Below are 25,453 nucleotides of genomic sequence, written 5' to 3' on the forward strand. Positions count from 1 at the left end.
TAAATCCTCAGAGTAATGCTGTACTTGTATTTTGTTATTCGCTGCACGAGTCCTGCTCTTGAAAGCTGAGACATCAACACTAACCTCTGTGGTTCAGTAATTCAAGAAACTGAAGAGCCCACAAGACTCTGAAAAAAATAAAATAACCAACTGACCAAGGCAGTGGCAAAGTAGCCATGTAGGCTAGTATCTTTCAGTCTTGGATTCATTCTCATAAGGCTGTGGCTATGTTCTGGGTATGGGTCATGTTAACTTTGCACTTGCCACCTCCGTATTGCAGCAAGCAGCGTCAGACTCATAAAGTTTTCCAAATATACATACGTTTTTCATAATTCATTTCACTTGTCTCCAAGTCCAAATAAAAGAAAACACAGACAGTAGCCTCCTCAATTAGCTAACTAACTGTATATAGGGATCTATTTGCCAGCAAGCTAGTTAGTCAAACAAACTAGCTAGTTAAACAAGTTAAAGTAAGCTGTTTGGTTGGCAAGTTACTTTTTCATAAAATGTGGGATTAAATTTGTTAGACACAGTGTGAAAGAGGTCTCTTTAGGTGACAAATCCACTCTGCAGTTGTCTTCATCTCTGCTGAGTTTTAGCGTCTTTCAGCTCATTGTTTTGGTTTTCCTGCCCACAACCATTCTGTTTTGGTTCACTCTCACTGCTTTCATAATGTTGCTTTCAGTCAAAGCAGGTAGTTGGTAAGGAACTAAAGAGACAGATGTTTCTCTCAGGAGTTAGTGAAGAACAAAAACAGCTAAAAAGAACAACAAAAGGATGCTAATGTTGGTCTACATCTACTGTAAATTGGCAAAAATTCCATGTTTTGTTCACAGCTTGTTTCCTGTTGTTTCAGATTTAAAATTACTAATGTACACATTTTTTAAGTCCCTCATATTTTACTAGAAATCTTTTCTCACCAGGGAAGCATTTAACAATTTCTGCTTATCATCTCCACTCAAGTCCTGCCCTGCTTCCACTTCAAAGTGAGTTAAAAATAAGTCGAAGCAGTGAGATGGCACTTTTTGTTTTGCGGAGGGAAAGACAGATAATGGATTTTTACTGGCAGATAGCTCTTTTTCTCAAGAGGTCTGGCCTTGGGACAAAAACGGCAACAGAAAATGGCCCACAGTCAATACCAGTCTGAACCTTCTATCTGAATAGGATAATGCTTTAACCTGGATAGAGCCACTATTACATTCAATTTAACCTCTAATGCTCTAAAATATACTCTGATGGATTGATATGTTGCAGTAGTGATATTCCTGAGAAGTGCTACTCTTCAGACCTTCTTACGGTATCTGTGAATTAGCCTGGTAAACTGGTGGGACGACAACTTTACTGTTCACTCAAATCTGGATATAGACCTTTACCATATAGAGTGGGGTGATGTAATCGTACTTAGACCATTATGAGAGAAGGGAACACGTTTGTTTCGGTGAGAAAGAATAACAAAGATGCATTTTTAATCCCTACAAAGGGTGGAAAGATTTTCAAAGACAGTAGTTAAAAAAAAGCAAGAGAAGTAACACAAGTTTGCAGTTTCATTGCAGAATCAGCCGCTTTTAACTCCATGTTTAAATCTTTCTCCTCTGCTGGAGAGAAATGACATAAGCCAGCTAGTCTCTGATCACCAACGCAGCACATGAAAAATGAAACGCTACATTGCCAGCTAATTCACTTACATAAGAGCCTCAACTGGGACATGAATTTAAAAGTACAGTGACAGAGAGAAATCTAAAGAATAAACACAGAGAAGCATCCAGGTAGGAGGCAGAGAAGGCAAAGCAAGAGTGCCCATATATTATGGTCTGTTACAAAGCCTGTGCATTTTGAATTGTCCTTTGTATTTCAGCCAAAAAAAGTATAGTACATTAACATGGCAGAAAACATCATCTACACTGCAATAACCCTAACCCTCTAATATATACTCTGTGCTCCAGGCCATTTTTTATAACAGTGGATTTCTCAGACGCGCTGTGAAGATTTCCCCCCCACAAATCATCATGCTGCCTTTAATACACACAGACACAGTCACGGGCAGTAGAGATTTAGTAACTATGATCAACACTCCAGCCGACACAGAAGGGATGCAATTCTCCCGCAGTATTTCTGGAAGCACGCCACTTTAGTTTTAATCTTGAGTCGAGACGGAGCCGGGCTGTTCTGCACTTCCTCTTCACATGTCCAAGTCAGATGCATCGCAGTTGTTTCCAGCATGTATGTGTTTCTTTTTTCTGCGTCTGCGTACATGTGATTCCCGCCCTGAGAGCCTCAGACGCACATGTGCATTTTGTCTCCCCCCCCCCAGTCTTGTCTTCCTTCACATGACTGACAGTCAATCCACCAGCACTGCTTTCCTGTGACTTGCGCATTACCAGACTGACTGACAGGCCGACCGACAGCAGGGCAAACAGCATCGACTGGAGGGTCGATGGAGTCTAATCAAAGCTAACGAGAACCTTTTCTTTCCTCTGACATGTGCTCACACGCACAGCAGGAGAAGACTTATACACTGGTTGATCAACCTCCCCCGTACGTGTTCACACTGAACTTCTGTATTTTACAGACTTGTTTGTTTGAGAACAACCTCATCATGGAGAGGTTATAATTATTGATTAATAAACGCTTTGAACCCATCAACAGTGCACAGTCACAGCAGCAGCTTGAAGGAACTCAGTGTGACAGCACTACTAAGAACAATCTCCAGGTTACAGCCTCTTGACTTCAGTACGGTACAGTGCAAGTAAGGAAAACTCACTCTGGATATGAACAGACTCAAATTCACTCTAGAGGTTGTGAACTGAGGCAAAAATGCATCTGTATAAGTTGAAAATGTTTCAAAATTTGTGCTAATTAAGGCTTTACTATATAGCTATAACATCTATGCAGTTGGTACATGTGGTCAAATTTAGCTGTTAATTACAAGGCTATTTTAAAGAATGGCCTTTCTGGGTTTAACTGATTTGTGTGGGACTTTCTTGGAAATATCCCTGTAATTTACAGCTAAATACCAGCTAATTTTTGGGAAGAGCAAGGCTTCTGGGAAATTAGCTGGAAAATACGAGACCCATAAAATTAAGTGTTCACAAAATTTCCTTTTTGAGTGCCTTTGGCTTGTAGTGGCTAGCAGTGCAGTGCCACAGCAGGAGGTGTGTATCTGGATGTCAGTTGGCTAAAACTTTGTTTATGTTTCCAAAGAATGCGTTTGACGTCTAATTCATTTGTTTTTTTTCCTCATCCTGGTTTACCTATTGGTTGAGGGAGGTGTGGTGGAGGCTGAGCAGTCATCTGCAGCTCAGTGTCTCACTACAGCTCCATAACCACTAAGCTTATTTTTGAGGGATCCAATCAAATCTGAAGGATGTGACTCAGATCCCATGTAACACATCACAACATCACACATTACAGCAGCTAAAGACACTAACTTCTGTGACACTGTGACTTATTTGGACCTCTGTGAGGGACAAGAGACCACATTGTGTCCTGGACTTTATAGTATGTAACCATGGTAACAGTGTCACACAATTATCAGTCACAAGGCTCCTGTTTTCACAGAGTAAGTGAGACAGGGAGACACCTCTGTGGTTTCAGCAGTGTATCCAGCACAGCTGCATGCAGCTTTTTGGACACTCACGCTGTCTTTGAAACATGCACACACACACACACACACACACACACACACACACACAGACAAACGCACTCAAACATTCTCACTTGGGTTCTCACTCAAGCGCACGCACGTACACACACATGCACACACACACACACACACACACACTTCAATAAAACTAACCCATCTGTTTCCCTCGGTGGAACAACAGAGGCCTTGAAGCAAGATGCCACGATTTCTCAGCCAGAGGTGAATCTGATTCTGTCCGTGCTGTGTTTTTCACTGAAGCCATCACTACCTTGGCAGGATAATTCAATTCATTACAGCTAATTGTGTCAGTGTAAAACACTAGAAGTTTCCACTGTGTGGAGCACTACGTCTCCTCACAGTCGAGCCATCTGTTTGGTTCTCTGGAAGCCTCTCAGTTGTTGGACAATTCTTTTAAACAACCAGTCTAGGGATCATGCTCCTGGCTGAATGCAACCGCAAGCTACTATTGCACTATTACCCCGAGCCTTTTTAAAAAACATTTAATTTACCACCTTCAGCAACAGAACTTTTTGTGGCATAGCTTGATGTTTAGCTGCAGACCTGCAATACTGTAGCTGTAAGGGAAGACTTCAGCAAGGTGAACGCCTGTCAGGGTAAAGGACAGTCTCCAGTCACCACCATGCAACATGGCTGCCTAACTGCCACGGATTGAGGGTGCAGTCACATCCCGCAGTCCAGGGTTCAGCCATCTGCTGCTTTAGATTTTAAGATTTATAGAGGTCTTCTGATGGGCGCCCTCACCATGGATTCACTTAAGTAATCAATACTATTATGAATATCTCTTGGCCTGGCACAACAGCATAATAAAATTATTCCACTCTTCTCTGGCCCGGAGTGCAGACTGTGGGCAGCACAGGTCTTCCTATAGATCCTTTTTCTGTTTTCATCCTCAAGGCAAAACTGACAAAACCACACACACACACACACACACACACGTGTGTGAAATGACATACAAGAACACATTTGTGCCCACATATTAACCGACATCAGCAGCAGGGAGTGGCATCCCTCTGTGGCCAATAACACAGTGCACATGAGAGAAGAAGCTTTCAAACAAGGACAGCATTTCAACTGAGGGGCAAATGTTTGCTTTAAGTGTGTTTGCACTACCGGGGAATGCAACTAAAGAGCAAGTAACCTATCTTCTTTCTTTGCATTTAAAGCAAGATCCCATGACAAGGCCTCGAGCAGGAGGAAGTATGTGCCTAGAGTAAATAGCAATGGGTGTGAGGTTTTCTGTGGTGTGTTTTTTGTGTTTTTGTGTGTGAGCGCTATGTCCAAGCTTCCCTGTTGAGACTAAGGATTTCTTGAGACACCTTGTCCTCTGGCCATCATCCAATCCACTACTGCAGAGGGGGGGGGGGCGGGGACAACACCATGTCAATCATTAGTCACAGCACTGCGGACTCGGACATTTAAATAGAGACTATGCCGCTTCTGTCAGACATCATTGTCTCTTTTCTGGGTGTTTAATCAGAAATAATTCTTTCTTCGCGACTGTTCAATCAGAAATGATTATCTCTCACTGTGGGTGTCCAATGAGACGCTGACTCAGAAACTATCCTCCAATCCCTGAAAAAGCCATTTTGTCTTTCCACATGTCCAAACAGAAAGAAACTCCTCTATCAATCAAATCAAGCAAGGAAACAAAACCTGAAAAACAACCAAGACACAATAAAAAAGGGTTAGAATTGACAAAAGCAACACAGCGTTGTATCAAATTAAATTGGGCTCATTTTTATCCCAGTCTGACAGACGTCTTCCAGCTTATAGTCAATTAGATATTTGCCTCTGTTTCACATGATGAGTGACGAACCTAAATTACATCTGACAGATGGAACCATGTGACTGAGCATATAGCCTAGCCCATAGTGTTGTTAACACTGCTATGTATACTGTTCATCATCTCCTATGACTGTCAGTGACTGTCTGGGGGCTCTGAGTTGTCAGTCAGAGCAAACAGTCCTTTATAAAATCTAACATAAAACCTGTATAAGGCTATTCAATGATAATACTTAATCCTGTGATAGTCGATGTAAATCTTGTTGATTTATTTTATGGGATAACAACAGAAAAGCGCATTCATCATCATGCTGCAAAATAATTCAGCCCCGGGTTGCACTTATTTGTGATCATGTGACTCATGATAGTTGCAGAAGGACTTTTCTTTCAGGCTTGTCGTCTGCAGTGTTTGGAGTCGTAGCTCACGTGCTACATATTCTCTTATTCTTTAGAGGTTTCAGTTCTACCAGGATCCCCTTTTTGCGTGCTAAACATCCCATTTCATAACCTTTTGACATAATAAACTGTTGTTGTAAAAACAGAATGACATTTGAACACCCCACAGATATACCGTAACACTGACTGTATGTGTGTCGTTTGATTTCTTGTTGATGTCAGAACTCCTTAAGTGTGGCTTCAGGCGATGCGTTTATTTAATCTCTCTATTGTGCTTCAGTTAATGGTTCATTAGTCATTATTTCATCCTTTCAAAGTCTGGGAAGAAATGCAGCTGGAAGTACAGAGTGAAAGAAGAAAGGGTTTTCAACAATGGTGCATCTATAGGAAACTATAATACCTGAAAAAAAAAAAAAAAAACTAGTTTCTGTCAGTTGACAGCCAGTACTAACCCAATAGGAAACAATGGTTCCTAACGTTATAAAAAAGTCAATGGCAACACAGGGAAAAATATTATCTATTACCCCGTGAATGAGATGGGCATTTATCATCTCATCATCTCTATGGTCAGCACAGTGGATATTTCCTTGGTGTGCATGAGATGACAACTCAGTGTGAAACTTACAGGAGTCATTAAGGAGTTAAATTCAGACTGCTTAGGGACAATTCTGGCTTTATGTTTGGCAATGTGCAAGTAGAGATTCATTACTATTTGTTCATGACATGTTGAGAGCTGCAAAAGTCAACAAACTGTCAATTCATTTTTTATTTTTTTTTCCAAGCAAAAAAAGCCAAATATTTTCTGGTGTCAGCTTCTCAAATATGAGGTTTTGCTGCTAAATTCTTATAGTGAATTAAAAATGTTTTGCTCTTGGACTGGAAAAATACAAGAAAACTGAAAACATCACTGTGGGCTTTAAAAAAAATTATAAATGTCCTTTATCACAATTCAACATTTCATTGCTTGTATGATTAGCACATACAATAATCACCAAGTTAGTTGCAGCAACAGACATGTTGCTACTATCTACTATCATAGGATCAGACCTCTGCGTCCTGCTGATCAGCACCGGCGGAGGAAGTCAGCATTTCTCAGCTTACAACCTACGTTGCCATTATACTTTTCATATTAGTTTACCCATCAGATTAGGGTGTAACTGTGCACACATGAGCAAGGTGTGAGTGTGTGTGTTCGTTTGTGTGAGTGAAGGTGTGGAGGCATTGTAAGCCGGCTACTTGGTGAGGAGTTGGGGAATATGACGCCCTGTGTCACGACAGCCAGCCTCTAGTTTTGCAACAAGTGGGCTACAGCATCAATAATGGATGAGAGAGAAAGGGATTAGGCAGGGAGGCAGGGTGGCGCGTGCATGCGAGCAAACATGTCATTTTCTCCGAATTCAGCAGTCAATTAGTGGGTTTGTATTCAGCTCGACATGTGGATGAGATGGTGAGTTTGTTCCTAAATATCTGCATTTGCATGTTCGTGTATTCATGTAGGAGAGGCAGAGCAGGAGGAGTGATGTGGAACAGCACAGAGAGGTAATTAGAAATGTTTACTTTGGGGAAACGTCTACATTATTCAAATCATGAGTATAAGAAAGGAGCAGGACAGCTACAGTTTTTAAGTTTAAGGTCTCAGGCTTAACACTGTTGGACACACACTCACAAACGCAGCAAAATCCAACAAGGCAAACTGCTGTATGTCCTCCTTACAGATGTGACAAGTGAAAACACTTCTTGAGTTGTCGTTCCAAGACAATCACTGCCAGTATGCCCTGAGCATGCTCTGCCATTTATAGGTCTACAAAGTGGGCCAAATGATACGGAGCTGCGGTGACAATGACACAGGCAGATATGTAAAACTGGAACGCTAGGAGGAAAAAAAAAAAGAAAAAGAAAAAAGGAAAACAGAGCGAAAGAAAGAGCAAAGAGCTGATAAAGAAAGAGAGAAAGAAGCAGGTAACAGAAAAGAAAATAGCTTTTTCAAATAAGACCATGTTTTGACCATGTGGACACCATGTGGACACTACAGAGGAAGCTCCAAATCCCACAACAAAAGCAGCACATGCGGAATTACTCCGTATTCTCTTCCTCATACATTCACAAACATCTTGCTCTCTCTCCGTTTTGTTCTTTGAACACGGAGAAGTATTTTCAGCAAAGCCAATGTCAGGTGATGTTCCCAGTCAACTGGAGAGTTTGTTTTGTTAAACATCTCTTTGACATTCTACACACCGGGATGTCAGTGGGTTTCTCCCGAGTGCTCTCGGTCTCATTTTTGATGTGATAATAAGATAAACACGATCTCATGTTTTAGGCAAAGTATCGGCCCACAGCAAACATCACACGCCTTCGGTATTGCCTTGTTATCTTGAAATCAGGGTTATTTGCACAAGGTTTCTGTTGAGGACTTACAGATTGCAGGCCTAACTAGAAAATTGCATAACTCTGAGAGAAACTATCCAGAGTGGACACTAAGCCGTGTTGAGCCGCTTTTTCACTTACAAATATGTGTTTTAAGTGCTTTGCTTGGGGCACAGGTTGAGCTGGAAAAGCTAGAGAGTTGAATATCTGGTCTCCCATTTTGCTCCGGCGTAGGTACGTAGGAGGAGAATCAGGCCGAGAGCGGCTGGCTTGGATTCTGCCGCCTGTCAGAAGAAAAGAGGGCGAACAATGGACTGAAACAGAAAGACAGAGGGGGACAACGCAGCTGTGGATAAAAGGCTTTTAAAATTCTGACTGAGTGTGAAAAGACCTCTGCATCGCACGTTTAATGACAGATTTTTGCAGATCTGTGATTTCCAGTCGCGTTAACCTGCTCAAATTACATTCAGATTCATCCCGAACTCACATGGAACACATTTGATATAATCGAGATTCAGTCTGAACTGAGAGGCAACAAATTAAAATCCCAAAGATAAAAGTTAGGAGACCATCTGTGGTGATGTGTCCGATATTTTTGCAGACAAGCGCAGTCTCTCAATGAACTTGAAAATCAGTTGTCATGGGGAAATTGGGCTTAAAATCAGCCTTTATATTATACAGTATGCTCCAGGCTGAACAGCGCTTAGTGAAAGAGGCAGGCAGAGAGGCAGAGAGAGAGAGAGAGAGAGAGAGAGAGAGAGAGAGAAACGGTCAAGGGGATAGAGAAAAGGATATTAAGTGACATAAAAGAGATATCACAGAGAGAGGGATGTTACCGAAGGGCATTCAGGGAAAAGAGAGAGGAGGAGGAAGGGGAGGGAGGCAGATCGTAACATGAAATCTGATCTTCCCCAGGAGCCTGCAGTTATCCAGTCCCTCTGCAACAAGCAGCTCAACAAATAACAGACAATAAAAAGGAGCCAGAGTTGGAGAGAGAATAATGGAAATCAAACTTCTCTTCACATCTGGTAAAATCTTCTTTTTTTTTTCTCTCCATATTTTTTTTGACGTTTAACAAATGTCTGTTCAGACACGATAGATTCTGCTCTCCCTCAAAATCGATCAGGCCACAGCGCAGCCAGTTCTGGGAGATTTCTCTCTCTCTTCCACTCCTGACTGAAGTAGTGCACAGAAGTAGCCAGCTGCGACGCTGATCAGCAGCCAGCCACTTTACACATTAGTTTGATTATGTGTCATTTTTATAGCATAGCTTCCAGGATGCCCACCCCCCACCCTCCAAATCCTAAAAAAACACACACACACGCACACACACACACCTCAGCCTTTAATAGCCTGGGCAGCTCTTAACAAGTACCATTTATTGAGCACCCATCCAGCTGCCCAGTGAAAACACAGTCCAATAACAGAGAACCTGAGGGAAGGGAAAGTGACGGGCACATACACTCACACAGAGAGAGAGAGAGAGAGAGAGAGAGAGAGAGAGAGAGAGAGCGAGAGAGAGAGAGAGTGCTGACAGGCCCCAAGGAGGCAGAAATCCCAGAGTGTAACAGTACAGGTAGAAGAAAGACTTGCTGGCTGTAAAGAGTTCTTTGATTTGTTGTATGTGTGTCCAAGCTAGTGGCGGGGCTGAGATCACAGAGTTCCAGGTTGGTAAAAACACCTGATCACCAGGTCTGAAGACTAATAAATCTCCAATAGACTCTTTTATCTCCCCTTGCTCTTATTTTAAACCTCAAAGCTACAGAACAGAACTTTTTTTTTGATATTTTTTTGTTGAAATATGCTCCTATATATTTTGATATGGAGAGGTGGTGGGGTGTCAGGCCTCTCAATTTCAGTCAGCGCTGACAGTTGCTTTTGCCAGTTAAAGTGAAAAAGGTCAATGGCGCCAGGTCATATTAGCTTTAGCTAATTGACGTTAATGCTGTATGCAACTTATCAAAAGGCCAAAATGCAAGTTTTGGTGTTTATCTAGTAAAGTACTCTCTAAAAGCTGCTCTCTGTACTTATCCAAAGATTGTTTCTTAGAGAAACACCAGTCAACAATCAAGAGTCAACTGTCTTTAACATCAACAGAGACTCTCATCTACTGAAACAATCTGCCTGATCACTTTCATTAGTCCAAATGTACCAGTTACACATACGGGACTTCGATTTGAAAAACCCCAACCCTGGTCCAAGTAACATGTCTGCAGTGAGAGAGATACTTACTGTCTGCTTCCATGCTTGTGTATTTGATTAAGAGACACAGACAGAGTCTGAGAGAGAGTATGTCCATGCATGTGTCCTGTCTGGCAGAGGGGAAAAGGACAAGGTATCTCATCCTGTAGCTCTTCATTTGCGGCTACATAAAGCTAATAAGGTCTGAAGCGCTTCCTCCCTCTTCTCCAGCCTTTCAGCTTCACTGTGGAAACAACTTCAGGCGTTTTTCTGTCCCTGCAGGAGCACAGCGATGACTCCTGTGCTTCTCTTCTAGCAAAACATAAAGAGGGGTAGTAGCCACACTGGATATTATAAGCTCCTGAGCATTTAATGAGGGAATGTTTTGACCATCAAGGTCTTTTGTCCTGAATCAGTGCTGAACTACTGGATGTGAGTACTATAAAACTTCTCTCCTTTCCCCCAGAAGCCGGGATACATTCAGGTGACACAAATGTGAAATTTTAATTCAGTTCAAATATCACCTACAAAATATACTTAACAAGCTAGCTGTGGTCACTAGACGACACTTTTAATCAACTGATTCATATTCATTTGTAGGTATTTCTGTTTTCCTATAACAAATAACATAGCATAGTATTTTAAACTGCATTCCTTATCATTTGCATGCCTGATTTTCTTGATATCTCACTCTTCTGAATTATGTTCACTTCCCAGCATTTGGAGATTCTTTTTGTGTTGCAATATTAGACAAAAGACAGAAGGATTTCAAGGTCATTCATGAAGTGAAGGACAGAGAATAATACTACATCCCACATATAGCTTAACCCTTAGTGAGCCACAATCCTTACTACTGACAGTAAGCTGAGGTTAACGCCATTAGAGTCAACTAAACCAATTTCCAGAGGAATTATACGATTTTAACTGTCTGTGTCCACACACAGACCACTACAGCTGCACACACTGAACACACATGTACCGAGGGTACATCATGAAAGACAGAAGAAGGAAACACAGACATGAAGAAATAGCTGGAGGGATAGAGAGAAAACAAAAAGACTGGGGAGAATCAGCCATGCAGACGCAGGGGAATAGACTCGCCAGTCTATACTGTTCTGTAACAAGGAGACATTTGGCATTGATTGTGTTGTTTTATAGGCATTCGACAGTTAAACCCCTATTGGACAATTACAGAGAGAGCCTGCTTGCTCCTGCAGGGGGGGTTGTGACTTTGATCTCTCCCTGCTTTTCCCCTTGCTTGGTGGAAAACCCGCCGAAACAAAGATGGAAAGGTGATGCGCCTCTAATTGGCTGCAAGGAAAGGAAACTAGAAGCAGCTGGCGGAATGGAGCAGAGATGGAGGGAAGTAGATAGAGAAAGAAAGAGGGGAAAATGGAGAAAAGTTAAGATAAGAAGGAAAAAAGAGGATGAATAAAGTGAAAGAAAAGAGAGACAAGCTTTAGGGGAGAAATGAGGTGGGAAATGAGATAGAGAATGGCTCATTAAATAAAAGAAAAGCGCCATTTGAAACATGTTAATTTTCTTAAAGCCTGGAATATCTACTCAATGTAGTGCAGGAATAATCAGTCTAAATATTTAAACACACATGTTAAACATGCATACATGCTTGCACTGGTTTTTGAGTGATGATAATCCTAAATATTATATATAGGACATCATGCATTAGTGCAGTAATGAGAGCAATGTGATGGAAGCTGTGTTACATGAGGGGGAAAAAAAACTAATGGTAATCTGATTGTTAGCCAGCTTCTAATTCCCAGACTAAAGAGTGGAGATTAAGGCTTACATGTTTGCATGACTAGACAGGTTTCTGTTGACCTTTAATCCAGAAAAGAATATCACTATGCTTTCAATTGTAAATGTGTTTAACGCATATGCCACAAGCCTAAAATTTCATGTCAGTCATCAAAAGACAATCTTTCAAATATTACAGTAATTCAATTGTTGACTGACCTTCCTGAATCTAAACTGCAACCCAAAATCCACCTTGTTTATGGGGTCTCTCTTTATCTGCACTTCACATTCATAGCAGAAGCAGCTTTAGGACCATCTTTAATGTATTTCTGCATAATGTATCTTATTTATTTTTCACCTTCCATTTGGCCACAAAATTCAGGGATTAATATGGGTTGAAAAGATCCAAAAACACTGGATCCATACACTTCCCATTATGCACTGGATGATGGAGTTAATGTCAACATCACTGAAACTCATCCGACTGTAAAAAGTCCAAACTGAGATACTCGAGCAGCATCACCTGAGTAATTTTCTCCGCCAAAGCCACAGATGACATCATACAACTGTATGGTGCTTCCTGTGACTAGTACATTGACTTTGACATGTAAAATAGGTGGAGGGACCCTTTAATGTCAAGACTAGAGCACCAGTAAATCTAGACAAATAAAGCAGAATACAGCTGTGCACAGCCCTAAGGGCCATGTGGGTCATTCTTATATTAATCTTCATAGACGCCATATTGCCTTGTGGTCTTAACCAGAAACCATAAAACCAGGTCTTTCTTTCCATCCCACCCCCACAACTTTAACCCCGTCCCTTAGAGAGCTGGCTGTGATTAACGACCCGTGCAGCTAACCTAGGATACATAGAAGACCAGAAAACACACACCAGTAAGCACTTACACTACGAGGCCAAAGGCCTGTGGTGAGTGGTTAGCGGTGGACGCTAACTAGCACAGTTTCCAAGCACTGTGGCCAATCCAGAAGACGAGCTCAGTGACTACGACAATACAGGCCATGTTACAGAGAGCCAAGATGGCCACTGTTCAAAAGTTACAACAGTTACACATGAAAAGAAACAAGGCACCAAAATTTATGTAAGGGATTTTCCAAGTTTTTTTCTTTTTTATAGAGCTGTCGGTCACCAGAGGAAAGATTGTGGCTGGATGCTTGGCATAGGAAATATACAAGCACACACAAAAAGGAGAAGAAATAAACAGAAGCAGGGAAGAGTAATTACCCCGAGGAGGGCTGTGAGTGTGTGTTTATGTGCGTTTGTATTTGCATATCTGTCTGGTCCAGTGATGATCACCCAATCTGCCTCCCTCCACCGTATGTCCAAAACTCTGCCTAGGCCTGAAACTAATGGACAGTGTACACATGCAATCACTTCCATTCCTTTAAAACATTCTTTTTTTTTTCCTGTCCGCACATCAAACACAAAACACACACACACACAAACTAGAGCTCTGCGGTCGAGTGTACGAGCTGAAACTGGTGGCTGAGGCCCCACAAAACCAAGCCAGGCAGTTTGACTGTCACTGGGGAAGTGCTGGAGCTGCTGGAGCGGCTCCACCCCTCCTGCCCACTGCCAAGCCAGCAACGCCACGCCAGCCTCGGTGACCGGCTGGACTTCTACTGCAGAAACAAGGGATGCAACACCACCAGAGAGGAAGTGAACTACACACACTAACAAGCAAACACCCATTACATCTACACTCATTACATCTTAAGTCTTCACATTAATCATTTATCAGTGAATTTTTTTTTTTTTGCGTACCATGGACCATGTAGTTTAGTTATTCTGTGTGTGGAATATTTAGACCTAATGTTTTGTTTGATCACTTGTTGTATCTTATATTATTTATATCGTTATGTCAAAGTCAATAAACTAACCACTGACAGCCTAGGATCTGGTTTCTGGGAGCATTTCTACTGCAAAAACACATTGCACAGCATAAATGTATAAATGTTGAACTACAAATGTTCAAGATAAACATTAGAGTTATTATTCATAATAGAATGCAGTTAAATATACCTTTATAAAAGCATTAAGTGCAAACAAGCCAGCTAACTAAAATCCTGAATGAGTAAACAGGCTTTTCACTTTTTCTAAGAAAGGAAGTTTTCTTCCTCCATAACTGATCCCAGCAAAGGGAACAAAGGGGCCGTTTTGTGCTTGCATAATTGGTCTGAGCAGGTTGCACCAGCCCAATGAAAGGCTGAGCTGAGCACCCAGCTGGCAAGAAAGGCAGATCCGCTCAACCCCCCTCCACCCTGTACCTCTTCTCCTTATCCTCCTATGCTTCTCTCCTCTCCTTTCCACCACTCAGGGCCTGATTGTGAGCCTGCAGCCCCTGTGTACTGGCTGAGGTAACCAAGGCTTTCACTGCCAGACTTACTCTACAGCACACACTGAACAAGCCTTTTTAAGAGCTACAGCCCCCCCCCCAGCCACCCCTCCTTCAGTGTGAAAAGGGGGTCATTGTGCCACGCCGGACTACTGTAAAGCATGTGGGGTTGGCCGGAGGTACCACTGACAAAATACAAAATCTCTTTCAGTGTCTCGTGAGCTGTCTGTGCCCATCCTTCCTTTTCATCCCCTGCCCCCCTCCCCGCACACATATACACATGGAAATACATGCTGAATCACATGGTGCGAGGGCCCCAAATGCACATACACACAAGGCTAAGAGAGGTAGAACCGCTACAGCCTCAGATCCTCTCTGGCAGCCTGCTCACACTCTGGCATTGCTGCCACAGGCCGTCATCTCCACTGATCACCCCCTTTTTACAGGATTTAGGTTTGCTCAGAAAATCCCCTGAGACAGACATACATACACATACCCAACTAACACACTCAATTCTGATTTCCAAGGAAGTAAGTGTGAGTGTGTGTTTCACATCATGACGTTAAGCAACAAATATATTTAGAAAAATACCCAGAAACACACATAGTGGCACTGATGACATCAGATTTAATCAGCAAAGGTCCCTCAGGGACACCAAGCCTTCTTCTTAGTGACTGTTTTTCTCTCTTCTCCAACACATGCTATAATACATAGAATGACATATGCACAAACTCCCAGTAAGGTATGATCTGGCAATTTTCAGGTCAGAAGACATACAGGTTAAAAAAGAACTGAATGCAGTTTTAAAAAATCAGTCTTTTTAGACTTTTAAGCCACATTATTTACAATGTATTTCAATATGAAGCAGGACTCAGTCACACCACTTATTCTGAATTTCATTAAGGCTTTGTGAATTAAAATCCTTCCAAAAGGTCTTAGTAACTGCAAGCTTCAAACTAGTGATTAACTAAAGCGGGTTGCACCATTAAAATTTGCAAAATGTGCAAGTAAAGACTTTAGTAATGTGTAAATTGGCTGGGAAATATCTGTAACACCAAGTCCTTCACAAATATAGACATGACTTTGTTTTACTGATATATATACACATGGAAAATTGTGCGTGTTTCAGAGTTAGTAGTATTCCATCTGTTTAGAATGAGTGGGGGATATCAGATTATGCTAACCTAGCTAAACATATTAGGTCATTAGGTAAATTAATTTATTTAAAAAAATAAAAAATTCTTCCCAGTTTACATTATTCTTAAAGAGCATTTTATTTATTTATTATATATTTATTATGAGTGTCAGGTGACATTTTTCATACTATCTCTTTTACTCTTCACTCTAAACAGGTCACATATCAGCTAAGCAAACATTAGCTAATGTCAGCTAATGTCCGTCAGTTGGCTCTGTTAGCAACACATTAATTACACTTAGCAGTTCAGAGGTGTAAATAATGTTGTTAATACTTATCTACTGTAGAAGTCATTTCTGAGGTGTTTTACTCTGTAAAACTTGTGTCATAACTTGGCTAAGTTTGAATGTATAAGCTGGTGCAACCGGCTCAGGTCATTAGGATATATTAAAAGCTTATATAGCTATAGCTATACAACCTCGATATCTAAAAACCTGCAAATTACCAAAACCATTCTTACTGGGATTCTAAATGAAATAACAAAAGCACTCTGCATTCGTATGACATTCATCCATACAAAATAAGACCCTGATACCAGAGAGGACAGACAGAGAGCGCAAGAGGTTGTACCTGCCTGAAATTAAAGGCACTAACAGGACCCAGCTGAAGGAGGTGGAGGTCATGGACAATACAACCATTGAAGCTTTCCCAGGCCTGTACTGCTTTGGCATCCCTGCCCTCAGAGACACAAACCCACAGGTATTCACTGGTTTTAGAGGCAGATTTCCCTCAAATGAATCAATGGAAACAGCGTATGGAGAGACTTGGCATTTTTCGGTTGCCACCCATTTCATCACAGGAGGTAGTGAAAGCTCCCTTTCTTCAGTTAACTGACCTCACTAAAACTTTCAGCAGGTAATATGTTTGTGCTTCGGTTGCTGAACTCTCTAAGTAAGGCCAATGGGCTGCTAGCATTGCTAAGCCTGAGAAGATGAGAGCTTGATCAGTTAAACTCAATGTGATCTTCATTCAGCTTTCCACAAATCTGATATTTCTCCCACCTTCCTCCTACTGCCAGTATGTGAGCATTATTTTGATTGTTTTGCAGGCTTCATTTGGTTCATTTTCTGGCATGGCTATGAACTTTTGCCCTTCTTTAAAAATCCATTTTCGTTTTGGGATTTTTTCTTTACTATTTCAGGAGCTTTGCTTGCATGAAAGATGAATAATTGAGTCATGGTGATGTGAAAGAGACTTGTCAGCCGGCATGAATGATCAAATATTCGACGTAACATTGCAGCGCTCATGTTTCTTCAATTCACTTCAAAAATGAAAAGTTGGCAGCTGAAGGTTTTGCCTGCAAACATGTTGTTTCACTGTTTTTTTTCATGAGCCTAGATTTCACTTGCCAGGCGTCTCCACTTTCCCACTGAATGACACTCAAGGGAGATATCTTTATTTTAATCTTTCACTCATTTTGTCATTCTGTTTTTCCGTCACAGAGCACAAAGGCCTGTTAATCTCCGCTCAGCATGTAAACTTTTTTTATCCGGACCCCCTCCCTGCATTAAATAAACAAAACACACCATGAAGCATTTACTATTGTTGTTAGCATTCAAGAGAAGAGAAGAGAAGAGAAGAGAAGAGAAGAGAAGAGAAGAGAAGAGAAGAGAAGAGAAGAGAAGAGAAGCTGGTGTGACTCCTTCGACAGAGAGGCAGTGGCGTCTCCAGACTCAGGTCGACCACTGGCAGGAAACATCTTTCTTCTTCGACCCAGTCTGAACGTTATCTCAAGCTTCTCATACGCGCACACCTACCGCTGAAGGCGAAGCAGCCTCAAGGTATACGAGTAAACATCAAGCGTGTGTGTCTTTGTGTGTGAGCCTGAGCCCGTGTGTTTCTGTTACGCAACGGGAGAGTTCTTCCCATCTGTGCCTCTCTGCAGCCCCCGCATCCCTGACCAATGAAGCGAGAAACGACAGCTCTGCCTTGCACTCTGCCTCCCTCAGTCTTCCTCACAACGCCGTCCCACTCGTCATTATTATCATCAGCCGCCCACCAAAAACACACTCTTGACTCTTCCTCCCTCACTCGCTAGCCGCTCTCTCTTTTTTTCTGGCTGGCATAGCCTATTACACCAACGGCGCCCAAAAAAGATGATGCAATATTCATGGTTATCATCACCTTCACTGTCAACATCAACCCCCGTCTGCCCTCAGCTTAAACCCCAACTAGAAAACAAGACCACTCTGCAGGGAGTCAAACCAACATTTTACTTCTTATGCTTAAATTCCAGATTATCCCACTAAATGGATCGCTGTCTACAACACCACCACCACCACCGCCACCCCAATCCTCCATCTCTGTCCCTGCTCTTCCGGCTCGCCTCACTCCCCACAGGGCTCATTGTTGTGGAAAAGATGTTAAAACAAAGAGAGCAGACAGTACAGTGATAATCCTAAACATAGCAGCTGGGGAATTAGCTAGCCATTTGCCGGGGACTCGCACACTCTTGATTGTTGTTGGACCTAAGAATGTTAGAATTGCTCTCTAAATTGTTAATGGTGTTTGCCTATTACTTGCCATTAGGGAGGGAATGGTAATTAAAAGGGAAGATGCCTTTCACGTTCACCGCAAATATGTCCGAGATGGTTTTCCGGACAGGATGCGATCCTGCGCTTTGACGATAGCATCCTGTCTGGAAAAACATTTTAGCCGATTCCACTAGGGCCACTGTGTCAGTAGTTTTATTCGCATAAATGAATTATAGATGCATAGAGACCGGTCCTCTGTTCAGGATATTTAGGCAATGAGAGGTATCAGGTTTCAGACAGTAATGCTACCCAGAATGATGACAGTAACACCTTCAGCACTGAGGCACATATTACAGCGACATAATATTGATTACATTAGGCTTTCTGAAATTAGCTATAACTTCATTGTACAGGCAGGTAGGCATCTATGATCGGCATATCATGTGCACCTGTGTGTCTTCTTTTCTGCTTACACACTTTCTTTCTTTCTCTCCACTTTTACTATCTATCTCACTACCTCTTCCCCTCTTTCCAGTTCATCCTGGCACACGAGCAGGTGTGTGATGCCAGCATCCTGCTGCCTGTCTGGTCCAGCAGGGCACCAGTCCCAAAATCTGTTACAATACAGCGGGCGCTAAAACATGACTCACATCCATAGCAGAAAAGCATAGAGAGACAACACAAGCCATGTCTAAAAATTACGTCAAATATTTGAGCTACCTGAGCAGTGTTTGGTTTTAGCTCTTGTGAGCTCGCACAGCCGCTACAATGGAAAACTTCACAGAGGAATTACAGTAAACTAAGCCCTCCTAATGTGCTTCTTTGTGCAACATAGTCTGCTGTTGTTGTGCTTGAGCCCGGCAGCTAAGGTAGGCAGTGCCCATGTCTTTAGCTGCAGGCTGCACATTTATCTGCTCGCTGCTGTTCTATTACAGGTGCCATCGCTCAAAGGCTGCAATTTAGTGGTTAGGGATACTGCAGATAATTGTTTGGAGAGATTACAGTGGATTTCTTTTGTCCTGGTCTGTTATATAAGCAAGTAAATAGTTTCAGCTTGAGGTCTGGGGGCTTGCCTTCTCCTCTCTCACACTTCAGACAGACGGAGAGAGAGACAGGCAGGCAGACAGACACCTGTGATTGGAATTCCATACTAAGAGCCGCAGGAGTCGTCTGAGGAAGGCTAGACCTGCAGTTTCAACTCAGACTGACCGCACTTATTGTTCACCCACCCGACTGACATTCCAGGAATAAGCAGAGGTGGATCTTTCATCTGTCTCCCACGCAAGGCCTTCCAAAGGACACACAGTCCAGCGTGTTTGCATGCACACAGTATCAATCACTTGAACATTTGGCTCCTTTGTGGTTTTTAAGAACGAAGACTATTACGTGAAGAAGAGGCAAAAAATGCTCAAGAACAGATGCCAAGATAATTCCAGCATGACTAAATTACACTCATTCACTCAGGCTTTCATTCAGCTTTCCTTATAGTCCATAAAACACACACACACACACACACACACACACACACACACACACTTGGTTTCTGTGTAGGCTATGAAATATCCTATACACTCTAGCCCACCTGCTCTCCACCTCAACAAAGATTAAAGACAGCATCCTCCACTCACCTAGGTGGTCTCCATGGAAACTGTTGTCATGGGATGTTCTACCATGGGGCAAGAGGTCATGATGAGAAGCAGGTGGCCAGATTTGACCGGTCTTGCGAACGCTCACAATAGTGGCCTCAGACATGACCACATGGCCTCCCTGTTGCCGGTGGTGACGCTTCTGGGACTGCGGCGTCGGAGGGCTGCTGCTGTCAAGGGAGTGCTGGGAGTTCTGGGAGTTCTGGGAAGGCGAGCGGCTCTTCTCTCTGAAGGGCCGGCGGAAGGCCGTGGTGGGGCTGGGTGAGACGTGGCTGGACTGGCCTGAGGAGAAGTCCTCCTCGCTGGACGTCAGGTTCTCGTTGGAGCTGCAGTCCGGCGTGTAGCCGCCGCCTCCACCGACATCCTCAAAGCTACCTGGGGAATATGAGCGACGTGGCCAGGTCAGGAGGTGGTCGTCACCTCCCCCATGGTCTCTCATAGTGACTCCACTACCACCTCCACCACCACCTCTACCATCTCCACCACCACCTTCACCCATCATCACCCCACCAACATAGACGCTGGAATAAGCCTGGAAATCAGAGGGTTGCCAAGGCGGGGGTGGAGGTTTGCCCCCGTTGGCCCTCCCTGAATGTCTCTGGTTGGGCTCTCCATCTTCATATTCTGCGTCATAGCCACAGGTGCTCTCAGTGGAACGTCCTCTATAGACTGGCCTGGCGCGGAGCTCCCCAGCCACTGTTGCCAGGTTACCTGGGAGGGAGTGAAGAGATCTCTTTCGCTCCATCTGCATGGCCTGGCTGCCCAGGGTGCTGATCTTGTCAGAGACGTCACGGTCATTGACCCTGACCAGACCCCTCTCGTGGTGGAATTCCATATTGGTGTAAAACGGCGGTGGTGGCGGGGGCAGCTGCTTCTCCTGGCCCTTAGCTACATCACCCGCAGAGTGAGAGTTGGCCCGTTTGATCCTCTCAAAGTTGGATCTAAGAGCTGCCACGCCAAGTCCCATCCCGAGCTTGTCCTTGGGGTCAGAGGGCAGCTCCTTGTCTGGGGGTGGAAGGGTGGGCCTGCGGGGAGAGACGGTGATGCCGCTTCTCTGCTTGGATGGGGAAAGGCCATCCAGGTTGTCGCAGGACGTCGACTCAACTTGCTGGGGTACATCGAAGGCTGACTCCAGGCCGTCTCCGTGGGAGGCTGACTTCCTGGCTGGTGGAGGTCTGGGTTTGGACCTACCAGCTCCATCTCCAAGAGGCTGGAAACGGGCCCTATCCATACTCCCAGCACTATACCCTCCACCACCTACTACTACTCCGACCCCACCAGTCTCCTGCATGTGTGGCTGCTGGGACTGGGACTCTGCACCCTGTGTGGCAGGGTCCATCCCCTCGTTCAGCGGCGTCTTCCTGAAGCCCCACCGCTGCTTGTCGTAACTCTTCCTCTCTTTGGCCAGGAGAGTCTGCAGGTAGATCATGCGGAAGCGTTCCTTGTTCACCTCCTGCTCCAGGCGCCTGATAGACGCCTTGCACTTCTCCAGCTCCTGCTCGATTCCACCGACTGATCGCAACTCCATCTTAGGGGGCTCAGACTCTGGGAACTGCGCCTTCCATGCCTCAATGAATCCCACCGGCTCCACCATATTGTGCCTAATTTATTTTGTGACCGACCCTGATTCACACACAGGGGGGCGGGGGGTGGTGGTGGGGGGGGTACAGATGCCGAGGGCGCACCGTTCGTCCCTTTTCAGTCCAGTACGCGACAGAGTCCGTACAGACAACAATGTCCACCTCCAGATGTAAAGCAGGGACAGTGTTTATAACAGGCCTGTAGGTAACCCCTTCTGAAACACACAGTCTAATTGCTGACACTTGTCGTCGGTTGCGCAGTCGCAACAATACATCCCAGTCTGAACAAGAGAAACCGGCTGTTCAGTCAGAGGAATAACAGGGAACGTGTGTGAGAGAAGAAGGATTAAAAAACTGTAGCAGAGCTTGTCTTTCTCATGCATTATTCCGGAAAAGGCCACTTTCAGAAGAATTAAAAAAAAAAAAAAATCTCAGCATCGACACAATGACAGCAGCTGTCTTCGCGGGTGATCTGGATCTCAGGGAGAAAAAAAAAATGAAGAAAGTGTTTATATCTCGCAGAGGGTTACTCACTGTCTGAGTGTGCAATTCCAGGTTAGCTGGTCCGTTCACTCTTGTCCATTCATATGGCGGTAATCCCAGGTGCTGCTGCTGCTGCTGCTCCGGACCGAGCGCCTTTGTACCAGCAGCGCTCAAGGAGAATGGATAAAAAAGCGCAAAACACAAGCGACAACAACATCTGAGTTTCTTAGAGGAGGTGATCAAGCGGTAGGACCCGGCCTGAGTAAATGAGTTGGTTCATTATCCCATTTTCTCCGCGGCACGTATGTGATATTGTTGTTGTTGTTTTTTTGTTTTTTTTAAATGCTCTTTTCCAGATTTCTCCCGTTTCTTCGGCCGTGATGGTGCTGCTGTGTGCGCTCCCATCTCAGGCCAGCAACACTGGAGGGCTGCAAGAATGGGAGGGACCATTGAGCCTGCTGGTTAAAGAGACAGAGCAGGGATGCAGTCACCCCTCACCTGATTACAGGTCCAGGCTGTATTTGCTGGTTGTGAAACTGAACTGTTAAAGCTTATTTTCATACTTTAATTTAAGATGATAAGGAATTGTTATAGCTCTGTTAAACACGGCACATGTGGGTCTTTTCTTTATCTCACTGTAGTTGAGTCGTTGCTGTGTCTGATCCACTTAGTGTCCACAAAGTGCACGTTCTGGCAGCAACATATAGCCAGCAAATGATTTGTTACTGGCTCACAGTAAAACCTACAATTTTAACATATTCTTTCAAATGTATCACGAAGCAGGAAGCTACAACTCCCAATATTTCCATTTCCATATTTTTTAAATTATTAATAAAGGTAATTCAGCATATTACTCCTTCTGGATTGCTTTAAAAGCATGTGGTTCTACCTGTCAGGTAGGTGCTACAAATCATGCAAGTGTGCTGTTGGTATATTTAACCAAATGCTGCCACCCAGTGGAGTAATATTATATATGTGCGATTTCTTTTTTCATCTTTTTTTAAAACACAAATTTCACAACTTAAACTTTTACTATTTTTCAGTTTAGGAAAGCTACACTGATATAATATATAATATATATATACATACAATTGACTGGAATTGCATAAAACTAAATATTGATCATGTAAGAATGCACTTAACTAGAATGGAAAAACAGACACAATTCAAATACTATATTATTTTATTTACCTGAAACCAAAACCCCAGTAATGCATCTACAATCATTATTCATCCTCAATAATGATCGTCTTTTTACACATGGTTAATATTGTTCTTCGACCAGGAGTTACTGAAGGGACTGCACAGGCCCCCTCACATTAGATCACAGTTTTACAGCAGTTGATAAGGATACATGATAATAATAATAATGCAGAGGCTATATGAAAACAGGAGAACACTGTTGTATTGCAGGATAACCAGTCTGTAGTCCTCATTTCAAAAGGACTAATTCATCAGAATGTAAATGGTTCAGTGATCGGCCCACAGCAGTTAACAGGGAGAGGATTGAAAATCAAACTCAAGTAGAGCACAGTCAGGTTCAGCATGAGTCACTTCTCATTGTCTAATATTGTGCAAATTACCCAAACCGTTACAATAAAAACAGTGATTTCCCAATATCTACGATATATATATCCATCTTAAAACCATCTTAATATGTCATTGGAGTATTATACATTAGAATCTATAAATACAAATTGCAAAGCCTACATACAGCTGAAACACATGCATGATTTCTGTACACTGATGTACAGCTAAGACCATTCAACCAAGTGGTTTCAAAGATTCTCTACGCTACCATGAAAGTTGGAAACAAATTCTTCATGCAAGAAGGGACGTTGAGGGTGTCGAGAACTTCCCTGCACACAAAACTGGAATAGTCATATTGATATAGCATCTGCACACAGAGGTATAATTGTGTTCATGTGTTGTGGTGCATGGGGCCAAGGACCTATGTTTCCAGCCCAACCACTTTATATAGTATACACCGTTATGTATTTGGTCTTATTACTGTGAAAACATGTCCTTTTTTTTTTTTTGTTGGTGCAAAGGTACACACACTGCTGGTCATCATGGTGTCTGAGGTGTGTGAGGTTAGAGTGAGCACACATGCTGGATGGTAGGACAACTCCAGCCTCTGAGCCCACTCTTTAAGTTTTATGAAGCTTTTTATGAGAGCCAACCTAAAAGGGAGAGAAAAATGACGTTAGTACAAAACAATTAAAAACTCCATGACCAATTTACATTTCAAAAAATTTACATTTGTCTGTGATGTGATCAAGAGTAGGTATCGGTTTCGTGAATATAAGCAAGTGTCAGGGTGGTGAAAAGAAGAGCACACGGTGACATTCACAATGGTGGCATGTGGTCAACATCAAGGCCAAGTTTGGCAAGTTGGCAACCCATAATCATTCCCTAGCATACCTGACAGGTAGATTAACATTTAAAACTTATTTTATTTCCCTGATGTCTTAGGTTGCCTGTAGAACATCATTTCACAAAAAGTGTCTCTAAAAAAAAAAAAAAAATTCAAAACATCTGAGCTGTGTCCTTGTTTTATCAGATTCTACTGTGGCGATGTGGCATCTATTAGAGTATGTATGAAGACAAATGGATACTCACTCTAGTGACAGGGGAGCCAATGGAAGGCATTGAGGAAGAAAGCACACAGTTGTTAAGTGGAACACAAACACACCCAGGCCTCTACCCCGAAAAAACACATGCTTTAGACAGGGGTTTTTCTCACACTTGGAAATTTCCATACAAAAGGATTCTCAGGATTAGTGCAGTTGACTGGGCTCTGACCCAACACGTATACACTACCACAAAGTATGGTATGCCCAACACAAACTAAGATCTCCAAATATTAAAGCCTGCAAGTCAAATTCACACAAGATCTGTTCCACTGTGTTGTGAATATCTCCTTCCCGTCATGTTGTGCCAAGAAAACTGAAGCATTCATATGTCTGAAATGATTTGTATTCAAGTATAATGCACATACAAAAACACTGGATATGAATAATGTTGATAACCATTGGCCTCAATCTATTAAATAAAGACAGAAAACACTTTGATTCAAAGGTTTCAAAAGTGTATTTTTCCTTGAAGTAAAAAACAACATTTTGGGTTCTTATTTGCAATCCAAGTTCAAGTTGGAGTATTTGTATTAGTATTTTTTCCTTAAGACTTTAATATTACTGTCCTTTGAATCAAACGCCATGGAGATGGTAATTAACATACACCATCCCCAACCAGTTCTGTCTCCAGAGCAAAACACAAATAAAGTTAATGAATGTCAATCAATACAAACAATATATATCCTTAAAAGTGTTAGAGTGAAGGAAGTTTGTGTTCTTGGTTTTCTGCACAAGCAAATAGGGGCACACCTCAGATGTTACGCTCTAGCAAGACCATAGAGGAAAAGCATCTAGAGATGAGCAAAAACATTTCTTTTATCATATTGAGGTAGCTGTGCTCTGCCCAGTGCAGAAAAACTGGCTTATTTTCAAATCATGATAATAATAAAAAAAAAAAAAACATCCATGAAGTTAATTTATACTCTAACAATGGGGGGTGGGGT

General features: G+C 42.8%; 2 protein-coding genes across 2 annotated transcripts in view; both read right to left on the reverse strand.

Moving 5' to 3' along the window:
- bcr (BCR activator of RhoGEF and GTPase) overlaps nt 1-22,292 on the reverse strand; it is an 86,378-nt gene extending 64,086 nt beyond the window's left edge. Inside the window, exon 1 of the mRNA XM_087173234.1 lies at nt 19,793-22,292. Within this exon, the coding sequence (XP_087029360.1) occupies nt 19,793-21,404 (1,612 nt within the window). The 5' untranslated portion in view covers nt 21,405-22,292. The remainder of the gene's footprint in view (nt 1-19,792) is intronic.
- A 746-nt stretch (nt 22,293-23,038) lies between these two features.
- atp2a2b (ATPase sarcoplasmic/endoplasmic reticulum Ca2+ transporting 2b) overlaps nt 23,039-25,453 on the reverse strand; it is a 26,998-nt gene continuing 24,583 nt past the window's right edge. The window contains exon 24 of the mRNA XM_023403425.2: nt 23,039-24,056. Coding sequence (XP_023259193.1) covers nt 24,043-24,056 — 14 coding nt within the window. The 3' untranslated portion in view covers nt 23,039-24,042. The remainder of the gene's footprint in view (nt 24,057-25,453) is intronic.

This window comes from Seriola lalandi, unplaced genomic scaffold (assembly GCF_002814215.2).
Source record: "Seriola lalandi dorsalis isolate HSWRI2012SDOR001 ecotype SW California unplaced genomic scaffold, Sedor1 jcf7180002054133, whole genome shotgun sequence".
NCBI lineage: Eukaryota > Metazoa > Chordata > Actinopteri > Carangiformes > Carangidae > Seriola > Seriola lalandi.